This window comes from Electrophorus electricus, chromosome 24 (assembly GCF_041902795.1).
Source record: "Electrophorus electricus isolate QZ-2024a chromosome 24, ASM4190279v1, whole genome shotgun sequence".
NCBI lineage: Eukaryota > Metazoa > Chordata > Actinopteri > Gymnotiformes > Gymnotidae > Electrophorus > Electrophorus electricus.
This window is the reverse complement of record NC_137520.1, coordinates 6192712-6216620: the sequence shown is the minus strand read 5'-3', so window position 1 is coordinate 6216620 and position 23909 is coordinate 6192712. Positions and strand designations below refer to the sequence as shown.

The 23909-nt window shown below is 46.7% G+C and overlaps 1 protein-coding gene across 6 annotated transcripts in view; it reads right to left on the bottom strand.

The window, feature by feature from the left end:
- Nucleotides 1–235: 235 nt before the first annotated feature.
- znf512b (zinc finger protein 512B) overlaps nucleotides 236–23909 on the bottom strand; it is a 37680-nt gene continuing 14006 nt past the window's right edge. For 4 of the 6 annotated variants that reach the window (XM_081706715.1, XM_081706714.1, XM_081706716.1 and 1 more), the window contains 15 exons: nucleotides 20253–20332; nucleotides 19787–19915; nucleotides 18763–18971; nucleotides 17277–17512; nucleotides 16045–16116; nucleotides 15266–15400; nucleotides 15040–15167; nucleotides 13177–13269; nucleotides 11470–11571; nucleotides 6589–6786; nucleotides 5912–6235; nucleotides 5640–5741; nucleotides 5396–5458; nucleotides 5014–5112; nucleotides 236–4743 (listed from right to left, as the gene is read on the bottom strand). In XM_081706715.1, coding sequence (XP_081562841.1) covers nucleotides 4354–4743; nucleotides 5014–5112; nucleotides 5396–5458; nucleotides 5640–5741; nucleotides 5912–6235; nucleotides 6589–6786; nucleotides 11470–11571; nucleotides 13177–13269; nucleotides 15040–15167; nucleotides 15266–15400; nucleotides 16045–16116; nucleotides 17277–17512; nucleotides 18763–18971; nucleotides 19787–19915; nucleotides 20253–20332 — 2360 coding nt within the window. In that variant the 3' untranslated portion in view covers nucleotides 236–4353. Of the gene's footprint in view, nucleotides 4744–5013; nucleotides 5113–5301; nucleotides 5459–5639; nucleotides 5742–5911; nucleotides 6236–6588; nucleotides 6787–11469; nucleotides 11572–13176; nucleotides 13270–15039; nucleotides 15168–15265; nucleotides 15401–16044; nucleotides 16117–17276; nucleotides 17513–18762; nucleotides 18972–19786; nucleotides 19916–20252; nucleotides 20333–23909 lie in introns of all 6 variants that reach the window. The other 2 variants (XM_027019235.3, XR_014119685.1) reach the window with 2 other exon arrangements.

Below are 23909 nucleotides of genomic sequence, written 5' to 3'. Positions count from 1 at the left end.
GCCGCTCGTCTTCCTGGGACGTGTAGTCCTAATGCTTTGGGTTCGGGCATGACTTCAGACCCAGCGCACTTCAAGTCCCAGATCTCTCTCGATCAACCCCCGCGTCGTCTTCAGCTTGTCAAACGCTCATACTCATATATGGCGATGGTAAAACTTGGTGACTAAATTGTAACGATAGCTTAAAAGTTCCGTCGATCTTTCAAGGTATATCTTTTGCATCATAAAATCAGACATCTTTTAGTCAACAACATTTTATTAATCATTGGAGGGGTACTAATGCACAGTTAATACAATTTTGAAAAAGGAATGGTAATAACAGTTTAGATCCAGAAGTGCTGACAACCTAGATAAAAACTTTTGAAGAAATAAGTTTTTTTAGACTGTTACTCCCATAATTAGATACCTGTTAATAGTTTTGTAACCATTTTAATAAGACATCTTTTGTCATTGAGTGGACGACCTTTAAGTACCTCTATTAATTAATCTTTATTTCCAACTGTTACTTACATTATTACTCTTACTTTTAAATTTCTCAATAACATTTATAATCAAAGGGGTTTCTGTGTTGAATGCTTAGTTCTGAAATTGTTATTACATATGAAACAAGCAATGAAAAGAAAACCTATTTTAAAAAGTTTGAAGGGGGCATCTCTGTCTAGACCCCTTATAGTACAAAAGCCACACTGCACAGCCAAGATCACCAAAATCTCTATTACCACTCCAACACTTCAAATTCAAGCCTATTTCATGGGATAGTAAGTGCACTAAATACGGAAAATCCACACTCAGATGCGCACGCCCACCCACCCACACACACACCCACACACACACCCACCCACACACACATATACATATTGACACTCGTTTTGTTTTAAGAAAGGACATTTTCAACATGTACTTTAAACTGTATAGAAAAGCATAACTATAATTCAAATTATTGAAATGTGGGCACAAGGAAAGAAGCAAACAAGCAAAAAAGTATACAATTTGCTATGGGCTTTGGAAATTAAATTCTAAACAGTGCCTTCAACTCCAAGCTGATACATATAGGGATTATGTTGTATTGCTGTCAATTTAAATTAAATCTGTTGCCATATTATAAGACCAAACTGCTGCATATGTGTACATCACATAATCTAGGAAGACAGATTGTTGAACTCAAGACATAATATCCCTACAGAGAAATACCATGCCAACCTTAATATCACCCAGCATGACAAAGCAATTAAACAGTATTTAGTAACATGGCAAAAGATACATTCGACAAGACGCCATTTCAAAACCTAGGTGTGCTCCTCATCTACATTACATGGACTTTGGAGAAACGAGCTAGCACGCGCCTAATGGTTGCCACTTTCTAGTAAACAATATAAGTCGTAATGTTCTGACACAGAGCTCTTTGACCAAGTGGCATTACATGCAGAGACATACACCACACGGTCCTTTCACCAAAAGGTTCTTTCTCTGACATTTAGCTGAAGCCAAACCAAACAAGGACAAGGGTCAATCAAATATTGTATATTGTTCCATGAGTGCAATATGGAACCACAGTGTGATACCAAAGCCACAGAACAATCTCTTATAAATTTGTATTATTTTTTTGTTTGTTTTAATGAAACTTGCTACGGTGATACATGTCCATATAGTAGGGCTTGATGGCAAAATAGACTGACAGTTTTACGTCCCACTCAAACAGTCCTTAAGGTAGAACGGCTACTAGCACCTTTTGCCTAAGCTTGACATTTCAACGCTAGTGTACTCAAAACAGTATGAGATTGCTCTTAAGATTATATTTACAAGAAAGTATAAAATAAACTTGGTGTGCCACTTTGAGTGAGCTTATTACATTTCGCTCAATAGATATTGTATAAATATACATTTAATAATTTAGCATTTTCCTCTATTGGCGACCTATGGTCAGATAATTCTTATGGCAATTTGTTCATGGTTTCAAGTACCTCAGTTAGAATAATCTGGGTTTTCGAATAAATAGTCATCTTTTGAAAAAAATTGTTTTTTCCTTTCAATCCTTAACAATGTATACAAACCAAGGAAGACACACTGCTTCCTTAGGTCACCTTCACAGGGACACTTATGGCTTAAATGTTTCAATTTCGTTTCGCATTTGACGTGTTTCGTACATTGGGACATGCAGCGCACCTGGCCTTATTTCTCCCACACAGTGGAAGCTGATCGAGGATGCCTGTTCGTGCGGCTCCGAGACCGTCTTAAGATGTTGCCCTGGCAAAGGTGGCGGTTAGGATACGGGCGGGAGAGGCCGGTGCGATACGGAGCACGAAAGAACACCCTCTAACTTTAGCCACTTGGTTCAGTTCAAGGGAACGAGGGAGTGAAAGCCTATCAGTGCCTGCAAAGTGCAAGATAAGGAGGGAGGGGGACGATGGGTTAAAGTGCAAGTCGACTATTTTGGCCCCCCCCCCCCCCAAAAAAATAGGCCTTAATCGGAATATCGGGAGCAGTTATGTGCAGGATCATCATCAAACATCCAAATGACATTATCCGACGGAGCTGCAGTTTATCCTTTTCCGAAAGCTCTCTGATGTTCAGTCTCTGTTCTGACATTAATCACTGAAATCCTGGACTAATAATCCTGATTGTGCTGTTCAGTGCTTTCACCAGGTAAAACACTCTCACTATTGCATACAGTCACCGAGGTCTCCACGTGCAGTCTACATACCCTGCTGTGTTGGGGAACTGCTCCATGCTTCAGAGTGAATCAAAAGAGATGTCAGTGACTTTGTACAGAAACTATTTCAAGTCCTAGACAAACCAGCTCATGGTCATATAGTGAACACTTTTCATTTTGAAAAGGATACAATAATTATTTACCTTAATATATCTAGCTGAAATAACGGAGAATATGGCCTCTTTTATAATAAAGAAACTGAATTGAGGAATTTTTGTGTTCAGGGGTTCATTTATGAGCTACAGTAAGTGTATGTAATCTTAGTAATGATTTTAGCTTGAGTATGCACTACTGACGTCACAGACGTTAAAGGGGGTTATTACACATTAGAGGAGCTTGGTCTTTTCTTGCTGTTCAGGATTTAAATGATTCAGGGTAAACCTTGAAGTCATTCTTTCTACTTGAATTATCCTTTATGTGTGAACCGAATATTCCTTATCGATCTAACGCCACTGCTACTGCCTCTTTAAACTGTTAGCCTGTGATAAAATAAGAGTACAAAATATTAAAAACAACCTTTTTCCAAGCAGCTGTGGGTTTTAACAATGACCTAAGACCAACTGTTGTATAGTACATCTACTGGAAACAGGGAAAGAGTTACACATGGGTGCAAGCTTTAGACCTCTTATGACTCTGAGCAAGAGACTAGACACAAACCACAGAAGCAACACCATTGCACTGTAAGCAGACGGTTCCAGAAGCTGACTCTGTCCCACAGCCCACCATTCGGCTGCCTTTAACAGAACTAATCCCCAGTAAAACGATGACCACCCCAAGGAACAAAAAAAAAGGTAGAAGCAGGGGGGAAAAAAGGAAAATTTTGACCAACTTTGCTGGGAAACAATGGACAAAAATGAATTGCTCTGTATATACAGTATTCATATATAGCTATAGATGTTGTATATATACACCATACAGTATATCCGTGATAAAAACACCAGCTGTAAATTAGCGCACCATGCTAATTGAATAACTTTGATATATATATATATTTTTAAATAATAGTAAAAAAAAAAAAAAACCTCTCAAAACACAAGATGAAACTACCAGACCATGTCCTCAGCTACCCCAAAAGTGTGCGCTTTGTATATGTGTGTATATATATATATATATATATATATATATATATATATATATATATATATATATATATATATATATATATATATATATACATACATACATACATACACACACACCCACACACACACACACACACACACCCACACCCACAAACACACATATACACATATACATACACACACACACATACATACATCCCCCCCCCCCCCCCCACACACACACACACACACAAGTGGTTGATTACAATGAACCCCATTGTCTGAGTAGCTTAATTGGTGACATGAACTCTAAAAATGGAATGGAAAAAAAGAATATTATATATCAGTATATACCAGTAGACACATATACTGTATATGTATATATCAGGTTAAAAAACAGATCAGTGTGAAACTAATACGAGAGCCAATTAACTGTTTTCTCTTGCTCTCCTCCTCCTTCTGGGTCTCTCTATCAGCGCTGCCTTCTGTGTAACCCTTCACCTCAGTGCCGGAGATTTAGCCCAGTTTGTGTACTGGTGTATTACTAACAGCATCCTGTCTGCTGGGGAAGGAGTGAAAGTCATGTTACTCTGTGAGGTGCGCCTTCTTGGGTTTTCCCCTCTTCTTGACGGGGTGCTGCGTGTCTCTGGTTTGGGGTAGACTTCCACCGTCCGCAGGGGAGGACACTGGGGACAGGTTGGCGCGGGAGGTGGTGGGTGTTGGAGGTTGGGCTGGTGCTGGCGTTGGGGCCTGGGTGGGATCCGGAGGAGGGGCCGGGGGCGGGGCTGCGGCTGTTCCGGGGGCGGTGCTCGGAGTCTTTGCTGAGTCAGGGGTGGTCTCGGGGGGGTGGTCTTTGGGCTTGCGGCCTCTTTTCTTGCCGGTGATTCCGTTCTTCGCGTCTCTCCGCAGGCCGTTGCTGTGCAGCTCTTTGCTCCTGCTGTTAGGCACCACGTGCCCAGATGCTCGAAACCAGTTCTGTGAGTCAAAATTAAAGTTGCGCAGGAGATATTGGGTAGAGGAAGTGACATCAGTAGGCAGGGTATGCATATTTACACTCATCTGATGAGTCAAACAGTGTTTGTGTGCGGGTATGTGTACGTTTCTATACGTGTGCCTGTCTGTGCAATACTAACAGGCCTGTATGTGTGTGTCTGATGCCTCTGTGTATGTGTTAGTGTGCGTCTGCGTCTATGCGTATGTGTGCGAGCGTGTGTGTGTGCTTATGTGTGTGCGTTCGTAGCTCACCTGAGAGTGTGTCTTGCTGATGTGGTATTTCACTCCACTCTCAGAGCTGAATTCCTTCTGGCACAGGAGGCAGGTGTACTTCCCCACATCTCCCCCTCCCTGGATGTGGTACAGTGAGACAAGAACAGTAATTACAGCCAGCGTACAGGAAATGACACTTTCCTAACACCGGTTTTCATACCAGCCACTGAACACTGATGTAACACGACGGTTATCTGACCAAGACAAAAACAGGTCTTCCCCAAGGAAAGCAAACATCTTCCATTTTAGCTGTGCATGTAGATTTACTGGTATTAGATAATGTCGCCTGCAGGCATGAGCCACATCACAGGAGCCAGAGCTGGGGCACCCTGACAGAGCGCAGTTGCAGACGCCACTCTACCTTCAGGCAGTTTGCCAGATGAGCCTTGAGACCCGACACGCTGGAGTAAATGGCTTCACAGCTCTGTCAAATGACATAACACAGGGGGACAGTTAGCATGGTACCGATCCCAGCAAACAATGAACTTTCCAAGCTGATATTTTGATGATATTTAGCCATGCAGTATTTGAGAGTCCAGTGAGTCCAGTGAATCTCTTTATTCATTTTTCCGCGTTTTGTGGACGTTGGGGGCCGGGTCACTTACGCTATTGGGGCAACAGATGAAGCCTTTCTCCTTCACTTCATTTTTCCACGTCTCTAGGCTTTTGGGGCTGAAGTTGGGGAGACCGGGTCGCGTGTAGTTTAGCTAAATGGTGGGAAAAGATGAACGCCGTACAAACACCTCTAAGCAATATTATCTTTAGCAAAAGCACCGGAACAACTTTGCCTAACGTGCGCGTGGCGCGTAGGGGAGGCGGGTGACAGTCGGCCTGCGAGGGCGCAGGCGTGTGCGGAAGCCCCGCCTCCTCGGCTCACCCTCTTGATGTCGGGGACGAGGTCGTCTTTGATGCGGCGCTTCGTGCCCCAGTCCTTGGCCAGCTCGTCCTCCGCGATCTCCTGGAGGTGGAAGACGGCCACCTGGGCCGAGCGCCTCCTCACCCGGCCGCTGGGTGTGCGCTCCAAGTCCAGCAGCTCCTCGGCCTCGGCCCGCGCCTCCTCCTTCTCCTCTGTCCTCTCCTCTGTTCTCTCCCTTGCTTTGACCAGGCTCTTCCTCTGGACGGCCTCCGCTTTTGTCCTCTCTGCTAGAGACGGCTCTTTCTCTTTCCTGCTCTCGGGCTTCTCCTCCTCGGTGGTGAGAACCTGGACACAGCCGCCAAAACTTGTGGTGTGAGTTCGGAGGTGGCCGGTAGCTCGATAGGTGCTGGCCTGATTTGCCCCGATTTACTGACAGAGTTCGAACGTCACATCTGTTTTCAGAGAAGAAACGTATTTTAGTAGAGGCAGAAGCTCAGGGAGATCCAATACTGACACCTGAAAATCCCCGAAACCTGAATTTTAAGCAGAGGCCATTAAAGGCTGCTTCCGCCACTGTTCACGCTGAAGTGAAATGTGCTTGTCACACTTTGAAGTTAAGCAGCCTTGTCGTGTTTGTTTGTAACGTGATTTGCAAAGTCTAAATTTCGTTAGGTCTCGAGTGGACAGCCTGGCCTCACCGGACGTGCAGGAGGGGCGGTGGCACCTGCGCAGGGGTGCTCGGAGCGCACGTGGTAGTCTCGGCCAGCTTTGGAGCGGTACGTCTTGCCACAGTGCTGGCACAGGAACACGGGCTTCTCAGCTTCTGACAGCTCTCGACCACAGCGCTTCTGATGGTACTGATAGCCCATCAGACTGGAGAAATGAGCAGAGCAGCCCTACGGCAGCGCGAGACAGAGAGAGAGAGAGAGAGAGAGACAGAGAGAGACAGAGACAGAGAGAGAGAGACAGAGAGGGATCAAAGCCTTTCAGGTTTAATCTAGCCACATCAGCAAACATCGACTCTTTGATTTTTATGCACCTTGAAGCCTGTTGTTTCATTGATGTTAACTGCTGACATCTAGTAAGGATATCTTGCGATGCATTTCTCAATTTAAAATCTCAACATACAATTATTAATTAGAAAGCTCAGCTGCTCACTTGTAAATTACTAGTATGACCACAGCCTTGCATGTGCTTCACAAGTAGGGACCTCCCTTCATCTCAGTCTCGCTGAATTACGTTCACGCTGTGGCGCCCCCCCCACTTTTAAACCAGCCACATATAAACCCTCTTTACACGTAAATTCACACTGGCCTCCCTGGTGACTAAGGCGGTACCCAGCCCCAGTGACACCATTAATGCAGGCTCAGTGCCACCAGTTCCATATGGGCTTTGCACACTACACCAACAGCATACGAGTTAATCGTCCTATATTTACCCACCCCGCCTGGCTCGCAGCCAACTGTGTCCTACTGCGTAAAATCCATACTGGCCCCCCAGAGACTAAGGCGGTACCCAGCCTGACAGGCACTATGAATGTGTACTCCACACCACCAAGCATTCCTGAACACAGCAGATCCACACTGGCCACCCCCGGGGACCAAGGCCGTACCCAGCCCCACTGACACCATTGATGCAGGCTCAGTGCCAGAGATGGCATCAAGAGCCACTTTTCTAGACATGGCACAACAGTCCACCCACCTGCAGAGTCTTCCTCATAGCTGAGACACCCAACACCTCATAGCTGAGACACCCAACACCTCATAGCTGAGACACCCAACACCTCATATCAGAAACACCCAACACCTCATATCAGAAACACCCAACACCTCATATCAGAGACACCCAACACCTCATACCTGAGACACAAAACACCTCATAGCTGAGACACCCAACACCTCATAGCTGAGACACCCAACACCTCATATCAGAAACACCCAACACCTCATATCAGAAACACCCAACACCTCATACCTGAGACACAAAACACCTCATAGCTGAGACACCCAACACCTCATAGCTGAGACACCCAACACCTCATAGCTGAGACACCCAACACCTCATACCTGAGACACCCAACACCTCATAGCTGAGACACAAAACACCTCATAGCTGAGACACCCAACACCTCATAGCTGAGACACCCAACACCTCATATCAGAAACACCCAACACCTCATAGCTGAGACACAAAACACCTCATACCTGAGACACAAAACACCTCATAGCTGAGACACCCAACACCTCATAGCTGAGACACCCAACACCTCATAGCTGAGACACAAAACACCTCATAGCTGAGACACAAAACACCTCATAGCTGAGACACCCAACACCTCATAGCTGAGACACCCAACACCTCATAGCTGAGACACCCAACACCTCATACCCCAGACACAAAACACCTCATAGCTGAGACACCCAACACCTCATAGCTGAGACACCCAACACCTCATACCTGAGACACAAAACACCTCATACCTGAGACACAAAACACCTCATACCTGAGACACCCAACACCTCATACCTGAGACACAAAACACCTCATAGCTGAGACACAAAACACCTCATAGCTGAGACACCCAACACCTCATAGCTGAGACACCCAACACCTCATAGCTGAGACACCCAACACCTCATATCAGAAACACCCAACACCTCATATCAGAAACACCCAACACCACATACCAGAAACACCCAACACCTCATATCCAAAACACCCAACACCTCATATCCAAAACACCCAACACCTCATATCCGAAACACCCAACACCTCATATCCGAAACACCCAACACCTCATATCCGAAACACCCAACACCTCATACCCGAAACACCCAACACCTCATACCTGAGACACAAAACACCTCAAACCTGAGACACCCAACACCTCAGCCACCTTTATAACGTCATTTCCTCAACTAGTCTGTGCTCTCCTCTTCCATAGCTACTAACTACCCCTTTCAGCCAATCCCTTCACAGCTTCCCTCAGGTTACCTCTAAAACCAAATACCACAGGCAAGACTTTAAATTTTGCTGAACAGCTGTCTCAGCTGCTATGGCTCCTCCCAGTCTCCTCCGACACCCCCTGCTATGACTTCACCTCCACCCCAGCCATGGGCATGGGACACACGTACACTCATCAAACTGTCGACTCTGGCTTGTAGACAGACATTGGTGACAGTGGCTGTTGTAAAAAGGGCTATATAAATAAATGTAACATCTCATAATAATTTAGGACTTATTTTAATAAGTATTTTAGGATGCCATGTCTTTAAACAATATGTGCCATTATGGAACAGCATGTGAATGCATGCAAAATGAGTGACTGGTATATACTGCCCCAAACACTTTTGGTTCTTGTTCTTAACAAGTGAATTCTGTTGTAATACGTGCGACATGGTGCAATATGGCCAAAACAGACTTTAAAGCAGCTTGAAACAAAATGTATTAAAGCTAATAAGACTTAAGTGGGTTACACGGTCCAGTCAGGCAGACCTCAAACTTTAGAAATTCAGCACCATTGCTACTCTGCCATCATCCTCCAGCGATCGGCGCACAGGCCGTAGAAACCACAAACCAGGAATTCCACTTCCTTCCATTCTGGTGAAAACGTGGCATTACCAAGCTAACGAGCCAGCTGACTGTACAGATCACCAAAGGACGCTGGTTTACCATCATGTTCATACAAACATCTTGCATTTATTGTTATGACAGACAGAAACATCTGGATCATTGTCTATAGAATTGGCTATAGTATTCTCAGCATTATATGTAATAACGTCTCAGCAAGCCTTTTCACGAACAGTGTCAGCCTTGGTTGTTTTTCCTTCTTCAATGTGCTGGCCTCAAACAGCTAACTGATAGCTATCTACTGATAGATATCTGTGAAGAACATCCAATACTAGCTTAGTATAGGAGCAGGAGTAAGGAATACAAAACATATAATAAACAGAACAGTGTGATAGCACTAACAGTGACCGAGTGGGTATTAGTCCTTCTCAGTAAATTCGCCAGCCGGTTGTGCCGTTTCCCTGTATGGGGTAATGTCCCACCCTCCCAGCTGAAATGTTTTGATTGGTTCTGCTACAGAGCCTGTCCACCTATCAGTTTGAACCTACAAGTCAGCGATCCAAGCATTTAAAAGGAGAGCGGAGATATATATTTTTTCATTTTCCGAGTAAAAACCAGTCTGAACAGTGGTGGTTCAGATGGGCGCTTGCCTCCATAGTTCTGCTGCCTTGCCAGGCTCGGTTGCGCGTCTCCCTGCCCACACCCTCACCGTCCGCTGGACCCTGAATCGGGACGGCTTCCCGACTCCTCCGTGGAGTAATGAAGTAAGATGACAGCTGAGCTGTTGTGCGTGTTTCATTATCGGCGCGGCGCGCGCACGCACATGCGGCCGACGTTGAAAACGCAGGTGTGGAGCGACTTCGCATAGTGGCAGACAGACTAAGCTAGCGAAGGAAAAACGGAATACTCTCCACCTCGGTGACTAACGCCCGTGCCGCAGGGGCACCGAAGAGCCGTCGCGCGAATGCGGCCGTGCGGAATTTTAAGCCACGCACTCTGGAAAAAAATGGCTGCATATGTGACCGTTTTGGACGCGGTCTGAAGTACTGCTGGTGTGGAGCAGCTTTATAGCCTCTGGGCCTGGATGGCTTGCAATAAATCGCTGAGAGACCGATGAATTCCAAGCTGTTCGATGAAACACAGAGCAGAATGTCAGGGCACGTCTGTCTGATCTAAAACTAAAAAAGAACGTCTTGCGGTTTTATCGATGCGCCAAAACACAAATAAACAGCGGTAGATTTTAGAGTCGCCAATTCCTGATCTCAGTCCCGCTGAAAATTCGGCAGCGTGATCTGACGCAGGTTAAAGGAGAGACGCTTCCGAAAAATGAGACAGAGCTGCAACACTATATGTGAAGTGCAACAGAGGAACACGCCAAAAAACCTCCAAACTGCTGTGGACCGAACAATAGGATTGGGTTGAAATCATTACTAGTAAAAGAGGTGACATGAGTTATTAAATATATACGAGTTCACATGCTTATCCGATTAATGACCTTGATTGCCACAACTCTTTGTTCAGTAAGGGTATGACACTAAAATGTGTGCTGTTCATTAAACTAAACTAAGAAATGAGAAAACAGGTTCATTTGCCTTTGGAGTTCTTTGAAGACACCGACACATATAAGTTCTGTGGAAATCCAGGTCATTCTGAAAGGTTCCTACATTTCTAATGTGTTGACAGGGTTGCCGGGGGGGTTACCAGGTTGTGGAGGATCCCTGTGCGAGAGTGTGTTACTTCTGGAATGTGGAAGGAAAGAGAAGCGATTGCAGTGGGGAGTGGAAAATGGAAAAAGCCCCGAGCTCTGCCTCATTCCTCACTTCAGCAAAGTAATTGAAAACAGAGCAATGATGTGTACGCGGGCAGTATGACAAGACAGGGAGAGGGAGCGAGAGAAAGAAAATAGGGAATAAGGACATGGGACAAAGGATGGCAGACGTGGGTGTGATCGTGACTCTGTGAGAGTGAGAGAAAAAGAGAAAGTGTGTGTGTGTGTGTGTGTGTCCTACCTCACTGGGACACTTGATTCTCCCCATCTGTTTGAGAACTCTGCGGAGTCTCTCTCTCTCCTCCTGCTCCCGCCCTCCCACATTCTCGTTCCCAGAGGGCTGCTGGAGGGGGAACAAATAAAGTGTAACACATTAGTGTTCCACCAAAACAAGGCCCAACAGCTATATGGAACCTAAAGTGAAAATGCGGCTCCAGTCACACAGTCGAGAAAAGGCAGAACATTTTAGACTTGTGCAGGGACATTCCTCAAACCATATTTACAACCACTGTCAAAGAAGCCCATTGTCTCAATAGCTCTGTTTTCTTTCGTCCAAAAAAGAAAAAGAAGTGGAATTTGTATATGGGTATCTGGAAAAAAAAACTGTACAACGTCTCGGTTCCACCGGAGCGGAATGTCTGTAGCTGTGTACTGCCGTGCCTTTGTTTGAACACTGCTATAAAATAAATATGGGTCTGTTTTTTCATGTTGGGCATTTTGTAGAGAAAAGGGCTCATTTCACCTTATGGTAACATTATTACATCTCCATTATTTCCTTTTATACAGCTAATAAAACAGGGCACCCCCACACACACACACAAACACACACACACACACACTACTGAACACTTTGCTATCTGCACCAGTGCTGTCTGGCCCATTAACCTCTCAGCCTTCAGGGTCTCTCTGGGGGCTCGGTTCCCCCGGGCCACTGTGAAGCGTGCGCGTGTGGCTCTTTGGAGCTCTTGTGATGGCGGAGTCTCCTGAAGCCGGCACCCGGCTTCGGTGATTATGTCCGAGCCTGCGGATCGTTAGTCGTGATATCGCACACATCAACAGAAGGGGACCGTAGGAAAGAGAAGGTAGAGGGAAATAGTGCACATGGGACAGTGATATCTTCCCCGGCGATGGACATTTTTTTGGACGAATCAGAGTGGTGGGCTAAAGAGACACGGAGACCCGAGACGTGGCCAGAGCAGAGGGCTGGTCAGTGTACAAAGGAACACACCCCCTCTGGGTGACCTTGAGATGGACACTACGAGCTCAAAGTGCATGTGCATCACACAAACACACACACACACACACACATTTGCAAAACAGTCTTTTGCCGTTCCTGAGTTCATTAATGTTTAACAGTACTATAGAGATGCGCGCCTGTGCATAATTTATTCCCTAGGTGCAAGGTTCTGCTCACTGGAGTTCTGGTGAGGTAGTGTTAGCATCCTCGTACATCCCAGAGGAGAGTCTCCCTCTTAGCGCAGCTCTGCTGGGCAGAAACGTGTTAAAGCCCGACTCCTTTAATGCACCTAATACATGAGGTGCAAGCAACGTCGAAAAGGGAGCTGAATTCGCAGTAGTTGGAAAAAGTGACTTAAAAAAAAAAAAATGACCTTGAGTGTTTCGACAGCAAACGAACAAAGAGGCTTGTGCAACCCTGGTGCAACGGCACGGCGCTGCGCGTGAAAGATGATTGGCTCGGGTTCCTTCTTTGTTTTTGGTTCTCTTTGCTTTGTTCATTTTTTTCATTCATGTTTCCCAGTTTTCTTTCCAAAATAGTCACAGTCATTTGCCAGTGTGGTAGTATAGAAGGTCTGTCTACATGTGGACGCGCGCGCGCGCACGCACGCACACACACACACACACACACACACACACACACACACACACACACACACACACACACACACACACACACACACACACACACACACACACACACACAGCTTGCCTTGGTGGTGTGCTCAGCCATGACGTGGTAATTGAGGCCAGCTTTGGATCTAAACTGCTTGTGACACTGTTGACATTTCAGTGCGTCCTGAAGCTGCAAAGCAAACAAACAAACCAAAAAAAACAACAGGTTAGACGTCAGTGGGTTGTCTTCGTTATCACTTTAGCGCTTTGATGAGTTCTGTTCATTTTAAGGAAGCTCTGAAATCCATAATCCTGTTAATCATGCCCGTGAAAAATTGCTGCATTAGAAGTACAAGGTTTCCTAACAAATGTCAACTCACAAAGAAAGAAAATACCATCAGTTAGGGCAGTACGGAGATCACAGAGCTTCTGGCTCTAGGAGGGGAGCCATAATTATCACTGTAGTGGTAATTATTTAGTGTTAGAAGGAGTTGTGTGACTTACAGGACTGCCTGTATGCATTCCAAAGACAGACCCGTGATATAGCAATACAATTAGTGCTGCCATAAAGCAAATGACACCGTGGACCATACTGTTAACAATTTCAACAGATCTTTTTAGCAGATTTTGCCCAAACAAACAAACACAAAAGTGAGTCTCTGGGGTATTATTTCATGCACTTTAATATACACCTATCTAACCTCAGGAAACAGGTATCTTCATATCTTCATATTTCATTCTTTAATCCTTGATTCGGAGAAAAAGCCAAGCAAACTCCAAAGTGCATATGACTCACAATGTGTAATGAGCACATCGGTGACCACTTAATGCGCGCACCGCGGCGTTTATAGAGCAAGGCTATGGACTAAGCTTTGTCCTAAAGCACTTCACCAGTTCCTGCCCACCGAGACTAACAGAGCTCACAGCTGCCTGATCGATAAAACGCTTCTAATAGCTCCCCTGGCCGTTGGCTCGGGGTCCTGAGAGATACAGCTGTCTGACGGCGTGCCTGACGCGTTCTAGCTATGGGTGCACTTTGCTGCTCTGGTTTAGTGATAAACTGCTGGGAAATGGTGGTGCGTGTGTCCTGCCTGAACATCTGCCACTGGGCTGCTGCGTAGAGCTGTTTATTGGAGCGACTGGAATAAATGAATAATCCTGATTTGTGCACAGCGCTGAGCGCACAAGGGTGTGAGCATGGAGGCCAGTGAGTTTAGAATAACGCTCGGACCACCTTTGCAGGGGTACCACGGCACTGGAACTGCTAAGAAACAAAAGTGGAGGTAGCCATGTACGGAGAGGGCGCAGGGCCTTCCGGAGGCTTATATCAGTCGGGACCGTTGATAGCCACAGAGGCAAATTTTCCCATGCAGCAGAAGAAAGACTGAGGCAACCCGACGAGACGGACAATCGGTTCTGACAGCACTGATGGCAGGACAGCATACCATTCCTTCACAGCAGATGTCACACACCACAGGCTGAGGAAAGCCATCAAGGCTTGATGTTTCATGAGGATTCATGGGAAAGATGTTTACACAAGCCTCCTTTCAACCATTTTTACCCACTTGCCCCCTACACACCCCGTTTAGATATTCGTTGAATCAGGTGTAGCTTCTCACAGATTGCCGGTGAGGCCTACGCTACCAAGTCGACTCAACAGACCGCTCAGAAGACGCAGCGCATCCAGTGCAGGAGGCAATCCTGGTCCCTACTGACCCCCGCTTGATGTTAAAATTGTCATACAAAAAAGTTACCGCCGTGACGTTTGCAGGAAGCGCTACGCGCTGCTGATCCGCGTACAGCTACCGTGGGAATGTGGAACAGATGGGGCATGAGGGAGAGAAGCTAATGCTAATTTGAAAACATGGCGGGGGGCCGTTCCTTTTATCGAGCGGTTACACGGAGTTGGCAGCACCGGTCCGGCCAAGTACACTCGTTGGCAGCTGGCTTGACCCCTGACCTTCTGACAGATCTCCATATGCTTCTTGAGGCCGTGGACGGTCTTGCGGGTGACAACAGAACAGGCGGGGCAGCACACCTCGCCTTGCTCCAGGATGGCCTGCCGCCACTGGGCTTCTGAAGGGGCCGCTAAAAAGGACAAACACAAGATACTGGAATCACGGTGGCCAGGAGGCGTCCCAAATGCGCGAGGGAGAGGCAGAGACGCCGTGTGGGGCGGGGGTCACCTTGGCTGTGGGAGGGAGCTTCTCTCCTGGTTGGAGCTGGGTTGGCTTGCTTCCTTTGGGGATCCTCGCTGAACAGCGCCCCCTCTGGCCGCTTCGCCCTCCCCGCCTTCAGCTTCTCTTCCGCCTTATTCATCCCTGCGTGCAACAGACACAAAGCGCGACACGGTGTGACGCGGCGCGGCCCGGCACACGACACAGAGAGGCAGGACAGATAGATATCAGCCTTCCGGTTGGTGCGTAGATACGGGTTGCCAGCACGCGGAGGTTGCCCTGCGTACTTCTCCTCGGGCTAGCCCTAGTGAACTGCACCTGGCCTCGGTTCATAAAACTCGCCTTGGGCGAGCACCTCGGCTAAGTGACCTTTAGCGCGTCTGTGTACAAGCGTAAACGTTCCTGATGAACACTCCCACTATCTGAGCTTCGACCGAAGAGTCCTGCATGTAAACTAATCGACTACAGCAGGGCTACCTCCTCTGGCACTTGGGCTGTGAGAATAGCTGGCTCACTCCGCTCCGACAGGATATGAAACACGTCTCTGATGGTGCTATTAGCATAGCGCCGATTACAGCAAGGAACAGAAGTCTGTGAATTACAACCACATGGCATGGCTGCGCCAACAAACAATCACCTTAAAGTCCGACAAATCTTAAATTGCAAAGTGAGAGAACGAGAGAGATACAGTGTGTGTTCATATAGATGACTCTGTGTGTGTGTGTGTGTTCTGTGCATGCATATGTGTAAGACGTCGTATATGCGTGCGTGTGGGATTTGTTTACTACCTTTCAGGCCAAATGTGCCCGAGATGGAGGGCTGTTCTCCGGTGAATTTCTTGGGAGTCTTCTGCTTCCTCCCTAGCTCGAATGGAGAAAAAAAGGACACCAAGAGCTCAAACATCTCACGCGTTCACCATACACACCACTGCAAAGCAATAAACCTCCACGACGGCTCAAATTTCCTTCGGTCTCAGAAAGTGGCTACGTGATATGACACACGGCTTTAAAGTGTACCGAACGTCCATGTGGCGCACTAAATGACAAAATCATATTACACTTCCTGTTCTATCGCTCTCCGTTGGCTCTTGGCCTAATGGATCTTGCATGCTGTCTTTCTAACCAGCTACCAAAGCTCCAGTGCGATACTGGGTCACATGCAACCACCTGTTTAACCATGTGTTACTCCAGCTCGGTCTCATTTATCTCCACTGAGAGGCAACCGGGCCAGGAAAGCCCTCTCGTGATAGGCCCGCGGTCCCGGTCGGGTCAGAAGTGTGGGCGGTGGGGAGAAGCTTTAGCGTTCTGCTGTATAGCACCACTGTCACCCGCACAACTGCTCCTGCACTTCCCTTTAGACCCCGAACACAATCTCTGAGTCAGACTCCCCAAGGCCACATGTAAATGCACACGCACACACACACAGTTATACACACGCAGACGACACTGATGTTCGACAAACGAGGGGAATCTGGGCCCAAACAAAAGCCATAAATAGCAGGCTCACAATATGAGCCATCTAAGAGAGACAGAGAGTGTGTGTGTGTGTGTGTGTGGCAAGGAAAACCAGCCGTCGCCAACAGCAACCACACAGTGGCTCAATGTCCTGCCTTCAAATGGAGAAATGCCACTGAAATAGTCTGGGCTTAAAGGGACAGGCCTCCTTCATGACTTCCTCCATTTAAGTTCTAAGCGTTATGGTACAGCTCTGCGTGTCGAATCTACATAACAGTAACAAGCACCCAGTGATCCCAGCAAACCATGAAGAAGAACATTTAAGTAACTGGCTGTTCACAGACTGATAATTTAGCTTTGAGAGCTATTCGACGTTCTCGAGTTTTTCATCCAGTGAGGACTCGGGTCTGACTATCTGCACGTTGACCAGAACGGCTTTTTCGTTTTAAAGCCGTCTTCATCTGTTTGCACGCACCCTGAGGCCTCTAAGATGAGCGCCCTCTACTGGGCACGGTTTAAAAAAAAAAAAAGGAGCAGTAGTGGAGGGGTTGATGGGGTAGCCTTACTGTGCTTCATCCTCTCGGGGTCTTCCTCGGGGAAGGGCGGGGGCAGACTCCCCCCCTCACTCTCGCTGCCCCCCGCGTCTGGCGGGATCTCCCGCTGCGGTTGCTGCTGGGAGCTGTGCTGTTGTCTTCGGTCTGGCCTGTGGGGGGCGCACTCCCCATTCTGAGAGGGCTGCGACATTTCCTGGGTCTTCTTCACCTTGAAGACGACTGGCGGTGGGGGGCTGTTCTCTATAGGCCTGGGGCCAAGAAATGACTATTACTGCACTGATGCCACTTCAAAGCCAGCAGGTCGTACGCAAAAACGTTCGCTTTGACGCGACAGCTTCACGCTGGGGTGGTGGACTCGTGGAGTTACACTGTGGCCTACTTCCACGCTAGCCGCAAAAACTGCAACTGATGGGTGTATCGCGTTCACCTGAAATCAGATGTGCATTTTGGGCCCGCGAAAAAATGATGACAAGGTGCAAATGGAAGAACGCCAGACCACCATCTCTATTGAATCTGACTGAACTCCTTCGAGTCTTCCATTCTTAGTCATTATTGGTTAGCTTCAGGGGACGGGGCACCAACAGGTCTTTAGACTGGTGTAAGCAATTCTTTTTTAAAAAAATTAGAAAGAAAATACCCTTTGCATCCTCACAGTTATCACTAAAAGCTGCTTTGAGACAAAAACAAAGGATCTTTGACTGACCTGGGCACAGTTTATGCAACGACAAACTCTTTTGACGCTAAAACTGGTGAACAGTCTGCGATTCCAAATATAGAAATTCAAATATATACATTTAAATTTAAATATACAGTTCCAAATAAATAATGTAGGATTATAATTACAATTACAAAATAAGTACAATTTAAAAAAAAATGCTGCAAATACAATTACAAAATCAATTAGGGTAGTTTTAACTAAAATATGCTACCCTGCTCAATAGCTCTTAACTAAGACAAGAGAGGATTTTACACCTGTCACACCAACCAAAGTCATGCCCAGTATTAGCTGTGCACATCCATGTATAAAATTCACAACAGCAACAGCTGCTAAGCAAAGCTGCTCATTACCAAGTGGCCAATTATAATACTACACACTTAAAAAAAAATCTTCCAGCGAGTGAAAAACATTTTGAGTAATAACAAAAAGTCTGTTCTCACAGAATCAGCAGCATCCGAGCATGCTTGCGTAAAATGCCCAGTCTGGGGCTTGGGGGATTTATACAGTCTGAAGTGTGAAGGGATTCCTCCTTTTCACAGGTATCAGCGAGGCGTTATTTTATAATGCTATTTTATGCCCAATGAAAATTTGTGAAAATTCAGTTTTCTGCCAGTTTTTGAAACCATATGAGACCTGTTAGTGCAACCGGCCCCTTCTGTTAGCAGGAAGGCTGCTGAGGTAAACTAGGCCACGGTGTGTGGGAGGGACAGCGTGTGGGAGGGACAGCGTGTGGGAGGGACAGCGTGTGGGAGGGACAGCGTGTGGGAGGGACACGCCCACCTCTTTTTGACGTTGCCCTTTACGGGGCCCTTGTGCAGTTTAGCTTCAGGCTTCGGCTCCACCTTGGTCTCCAGGGGCATCGCAGCCTTGGTCTCCGTGGTGACCCGCTCCGGGTGATTCCACAGCTTGTGTTTCTGCAGGCGAACTTTAGTAGCGAACACAGCCTCACAGTATGGGCATCCGTGACTCAGTTTCTCTGCCATGGTGGCCTAGCGCGTGCACAGACACACACACACACACACACACACACACACACAGAGAAAGATAGGCTACCTGTTACATCAAATTACTACTCACAGTGCAATGCAAAGGCACTAAAGTGTGCTCAGGTCTGGCTGAGTCAGTGGGGCTCATTTATCAAAGCGAGTAAAAGAGAGTCTGTGTGTTTGTGGATGTAGACCACTCATCAGAGTGTGTGTGTGTAGGTGGACCACTCATCAGAGTGTGTGTGTGTGTAGGTAGACCACTCATCAGAGTGTGTGTGTACGTAGATCACTCAGAAGGCGTGTGGCCTTGTCTACTAAGGAAATTCTGCCTGAGTGAACTGTGACACAAGGATGAATGACCTTTCACATACCTGTTTATGACCTGTTACGGTAGAAACACTCCTGTTCCAATTTGCACAAAAAAAACCCCCCTCTTGATTGTCATCATGGAGAACTCGCTTCGTTTCAGGTTTCATCATTTCAATGTTTACATCCTAACAAAGTGTCCTAACAGAGCGTCTAAAACAGTGCACAGTGAAGATTCTTACAAATTTGTTTTGAATATGGATTTTCTCACAGATATAGTAAGTGGACGTTGGTCATTGTTGAGGCACGTTTTTCTAGGTCAAATTAGGATGTATGTAGGTACCTCAAGTTTTGAAAGAAACATTAGATACTGTGTCAAACGGCTCTAAATAGTTCACGGCCACAGAGAAGTAAATAAGGATCCATGGTGCTTATTCTATGCCTGCTTTAAGACTAATGGTTGATTCGTGTGGGTGGAGGTACGTGGGTGTTTGAGGGGGTTCGGGTCTTACCCCTTGGCAGCGCTGATAATGGTATTTAAGCCCGTAAATACTGGGGAACTCCAGCCAGCAGCCCGAGCTTGGACACTTCACACGAGAACGACTCTTAAATTCCTCCTTCCACTGAACCATCATATGACCCTACAGACAGACATGCAGACACAGACACACACACGCACACACATGCACGCACACACACACACACACACACACACACACACACACACACACACACACACACACACACACACATCTTACAGTGATTAGCCACTAACAATTAATATCGAATTTACACACACAAAGAGAACACCACACATTCCAGTAAGCTCGATTTCCTCTTTCCAAAGTTAAACAAAGAGTTGGAAACCCCCCCCTACCACACACACAAAAAATCCCTCACTTTCCCTGACTGGCACAGAAAACATTCTCCAAACGCAGCCAAAAGAGAACATGAGAAGCTTTTGTCTTTTGAACTCACGGGGATACTGCGCAGCTCCTGCACCTCCACACGGGGGCGCCCTTTCTTCTTCCCCTCTGACCTCTCGTTGCAGGAGGGACCTGTGGAGAGTACAGCAAGCACACGGCGACACAGTGAGCGCAGTGGGTGTGTCCGCGAGGCCCATCGCCTTCCGCAACTGTTCTCGATGCCTCTGTCACTCTTCGCTGCGAGGGCAAACTATCCTGTCCTTGCGTACTCACCTGCTCGCGTGCATAGATTCTGGGAGTGGCGGTGAGAGATTATAAAATACTGCGTGTTACAAAAAATGAGAATATAGCGTTTTTCTTTTTTGATCCGTAAGGAACTTTGCTAAATCTGGCTTTCTGTACCTTAACACTCTCCTGCTCGTTTCTAGATCTCTTTGCTTTTTCTTTTTTTGTGTGTGTCGTTTGAGCAGGTGGCGCGTTAGTTTGTGAAGTGGCTACACACTGAGGACCAACTCCCTCACCTTTAGCACACTCACTCAAAACTCAAGTGTTTGGCAAATGTTGGTTTGGAGCGCTTGCTGATGTCTCAGGTTCCTCTTCCAGGCTGTTATTAGTTACCGTAAAACACAAACAATTAGGTAAGCAGTGTGGTTGCAACAGCTGGACGCCACTTTGGAAAATGAGCCGTCAGCCTGGTTTACTGCTCACTTTTTCGTACGTCACACCAGGAGCCAATATGTAAAGATTTTGCTCCACGACCAGGGGAAGTTAAGTCACTAAAGGCACAGAACAGCCGGCAGCTGCTTCAGCACAACATCCGTGTGGAGCGCAGATTTGAATGAACACCTGTTTTCAATCTTCAAGGCCGTGTTTCCATCCCCAGCTAGGCTAGGCTGTGGAGACAGACACTAGCACGGCAGGAGGAGTGTTTTTGGAGAGTGACATCAACACTCCTTACGGAAAGGAATGCTTGACGCTCTTTTAATACACCTTTGCCCCGAAAAACCGTAACTAAATAACTTCAGAAATGGGGCACTGTACCATAATCTGACCTATAAATATAAACACAAAACTGCTCTCGGATCAGAAGCTAACGATAGAACTAGCTGGACCGAGACCCTTGGAGAGTTCTTTTTACCTTAAAGTGATTAATATCAAATTAACCAATTAAACAAGCTTGCACTGCAAACTCATCATATAGCCATGTTAAAGGCAACCGATTCTGTAGACGGAAATGCTCATCCCTGGAGAGCAGGTGGTCAGACACAGGTCAGATCAAGAGTTCATCAAGGTTGCAGTAACGCCATAGGCACGTTAGCAAGGTCAAACACTGTACAAACTCTAACCCGTTATAAACCAAGTCCATAGAGAATCTCTGGCTTCTGGCTGCTTAGCAACTAAATAATAAGGACAATTACAAAATGGCTTCAGTGAAAGCAGCAAGAGGTGCTGTAAGTGCGTGTGTGTGTGTGTGTGTTTGCTGTATCTCTGTGTAAATGAGAATGACTGTGGATAAAGGCCTTTCACAGGTTAGAGTAAATCAAGCATTAATCAGCCAGGTCTCTGACACAGCACCAAGAGCACACACACCCCTCCACACACACACGCGCAGGCACTCTGTCGCACACACGTCTCTCTCTCTGGCTTCCTTTTCTCCTCTATGGCGTACCCCTATATAACATCCTCCGTTCTTTCCATCTGCCCAGTCCCCTCCCTCCCTCGCTCCCTCGCTTTTCCGCCCTCCCTCCCCTTCTCCATCTCTCCCTCCCTCATTAGCACTCCCCTCTCCAGTGTCATTAGCTGTCTCGTACATCACGGTAGCTCGCGTGCTGTGCCGCTCTCTGCTGCCAGGGCGGTCAGAGGGAGCGGGGCAGCTCGCGGACCACACGCTGCTCTAATTACGTGTCACCGAGTCTGGGGCATCAGCTCCTTATTATGTCTGCTCTGTACTACATCCCCGCCCCCACACTGCTTCTGCGAGTGGTGGAGCGCAGCGTGTAGGAGACGGGGGGGGGGGGTTATGCCAGCGGTGGAGCAGAACTACAGCAACTCTGTTTTCAGTGTGGAGGGAACAGAGCGCACACTTCAGCCAGACTGAACGCTCCAGCCAGATTAAACGCTCCAGCCGGCCCTCATGGACCGCCTGGTTCACCAGGTTTACCGCTCGTTTATCCTCGTTTACCTCCAGCCGGCCCTCATGGTCCACCTCGTTTATCCTCGTTTACCTCAATCTGACCCTCATGCGCTACCTCGTGTACCTCGTTTACGCTCGTTTACCGCCAGCTGGCCTCGTTTACCATGTTTACCTCTCGTTTATCCTCATTTACTTCCAGTAAACACCAAAGCCACAATCAACCTGCATACATCAATAAAACAAAACAAAGTCCCCCAAAATATGAACGACAAGTTGCCTGGCGCAACCAAATCCAACATGGTGTTGTCTGCGATTACTAAAGCACAGAAATCACTCTGAACACACCTTAGAAGACCAGTCCCTTCAAATTTAAGGCAAATTTCCATTCCTTTAAGTTGTTAGCTTGCTCTGAATTAGCACAAGAAAAGCATGTTTTGTTGTGTTGAACTACATATCTTGAGTAAATTTCTAAAATGTCTATACATTTGTCTATTAAATGTCTAAAAATGTCTGTGACATTGAAATTTCCAGTTTTACATTTTCTTTATAACACCAAACACCTTTATAACACCAAACTACACATTAAATAAATAGAAACATGACTATTTATCTTAACTATGTAAACGTGAAATACAACAACAGGACAACTCGGCCAACGTGCACAGTACGAAACAAAATTTTGCTCCCGTGTCGTCCTGGTGTGGGACTGCAGAATATTTACTATTGACGCTTTTGTTTTTAAAGGCCGTAATTGTCCGTGCTTATGGGGCTTATTAAAAATTGAGAGGGTACAATCACCATGGAGCATTCTACCGCTGCCTGCCGTTAAACGCGGGTGTGAGTGTCCTCCTCCTCTGTGTGGATTCTACTGCGCCCCCAAAGGAGCAGGTGCCATTAGCCTCTGTCTTTGCCTGACAGGATTATTAAAAGTGCGAAGGGATTCCCAAAAACGTGCCCTGATCCACTCTTAAGCGCTTTTCCGGTGGCATTTACTGAGAGGCACAGATGTGCAGGCTGTGGTTTTAGTCATAGTAGTTAAAGGATGGAATGCAGCATTTGATCTTACCCAAAGGATGGGACGAGAAGGTGATAGTGCTGAAGGGAAGAGTTGCACCTAATGAGAGAATATGGCTGGTGGTGCAACTCAACCCATATAACACGTGGGGGTGGACAAAACAAAGATCCAAACCAATGCTAAATAAAACTTGTTCATCGATTTGGTGCACTGGTTTTTCTTTTCCTCTGTGTGCGCGCGTGTGTGTGGGTATGCAAGCGCATCTGCTTAAAGCTCAGTCAGGACACACATGCTCACACTCTCTTGAAGACGCAAGCAAGACTTCGTTTCAACTTTCTTAAGAAATAAGGGTCTTATAAAAACATAATCAAATGATTTAGTTCTTGGGTATGAGTGTGTATTTGTGTGTGAATGTTGCTATGGGAATGAGACCAACTTGTATTACAGTAATACAGTAATACCTTATTGCTGGGTGAATTGGCTTACTGGAACACACGCAGAAGCACACACACACACACACACACACACACACACACACACACACACACGCACACACACAC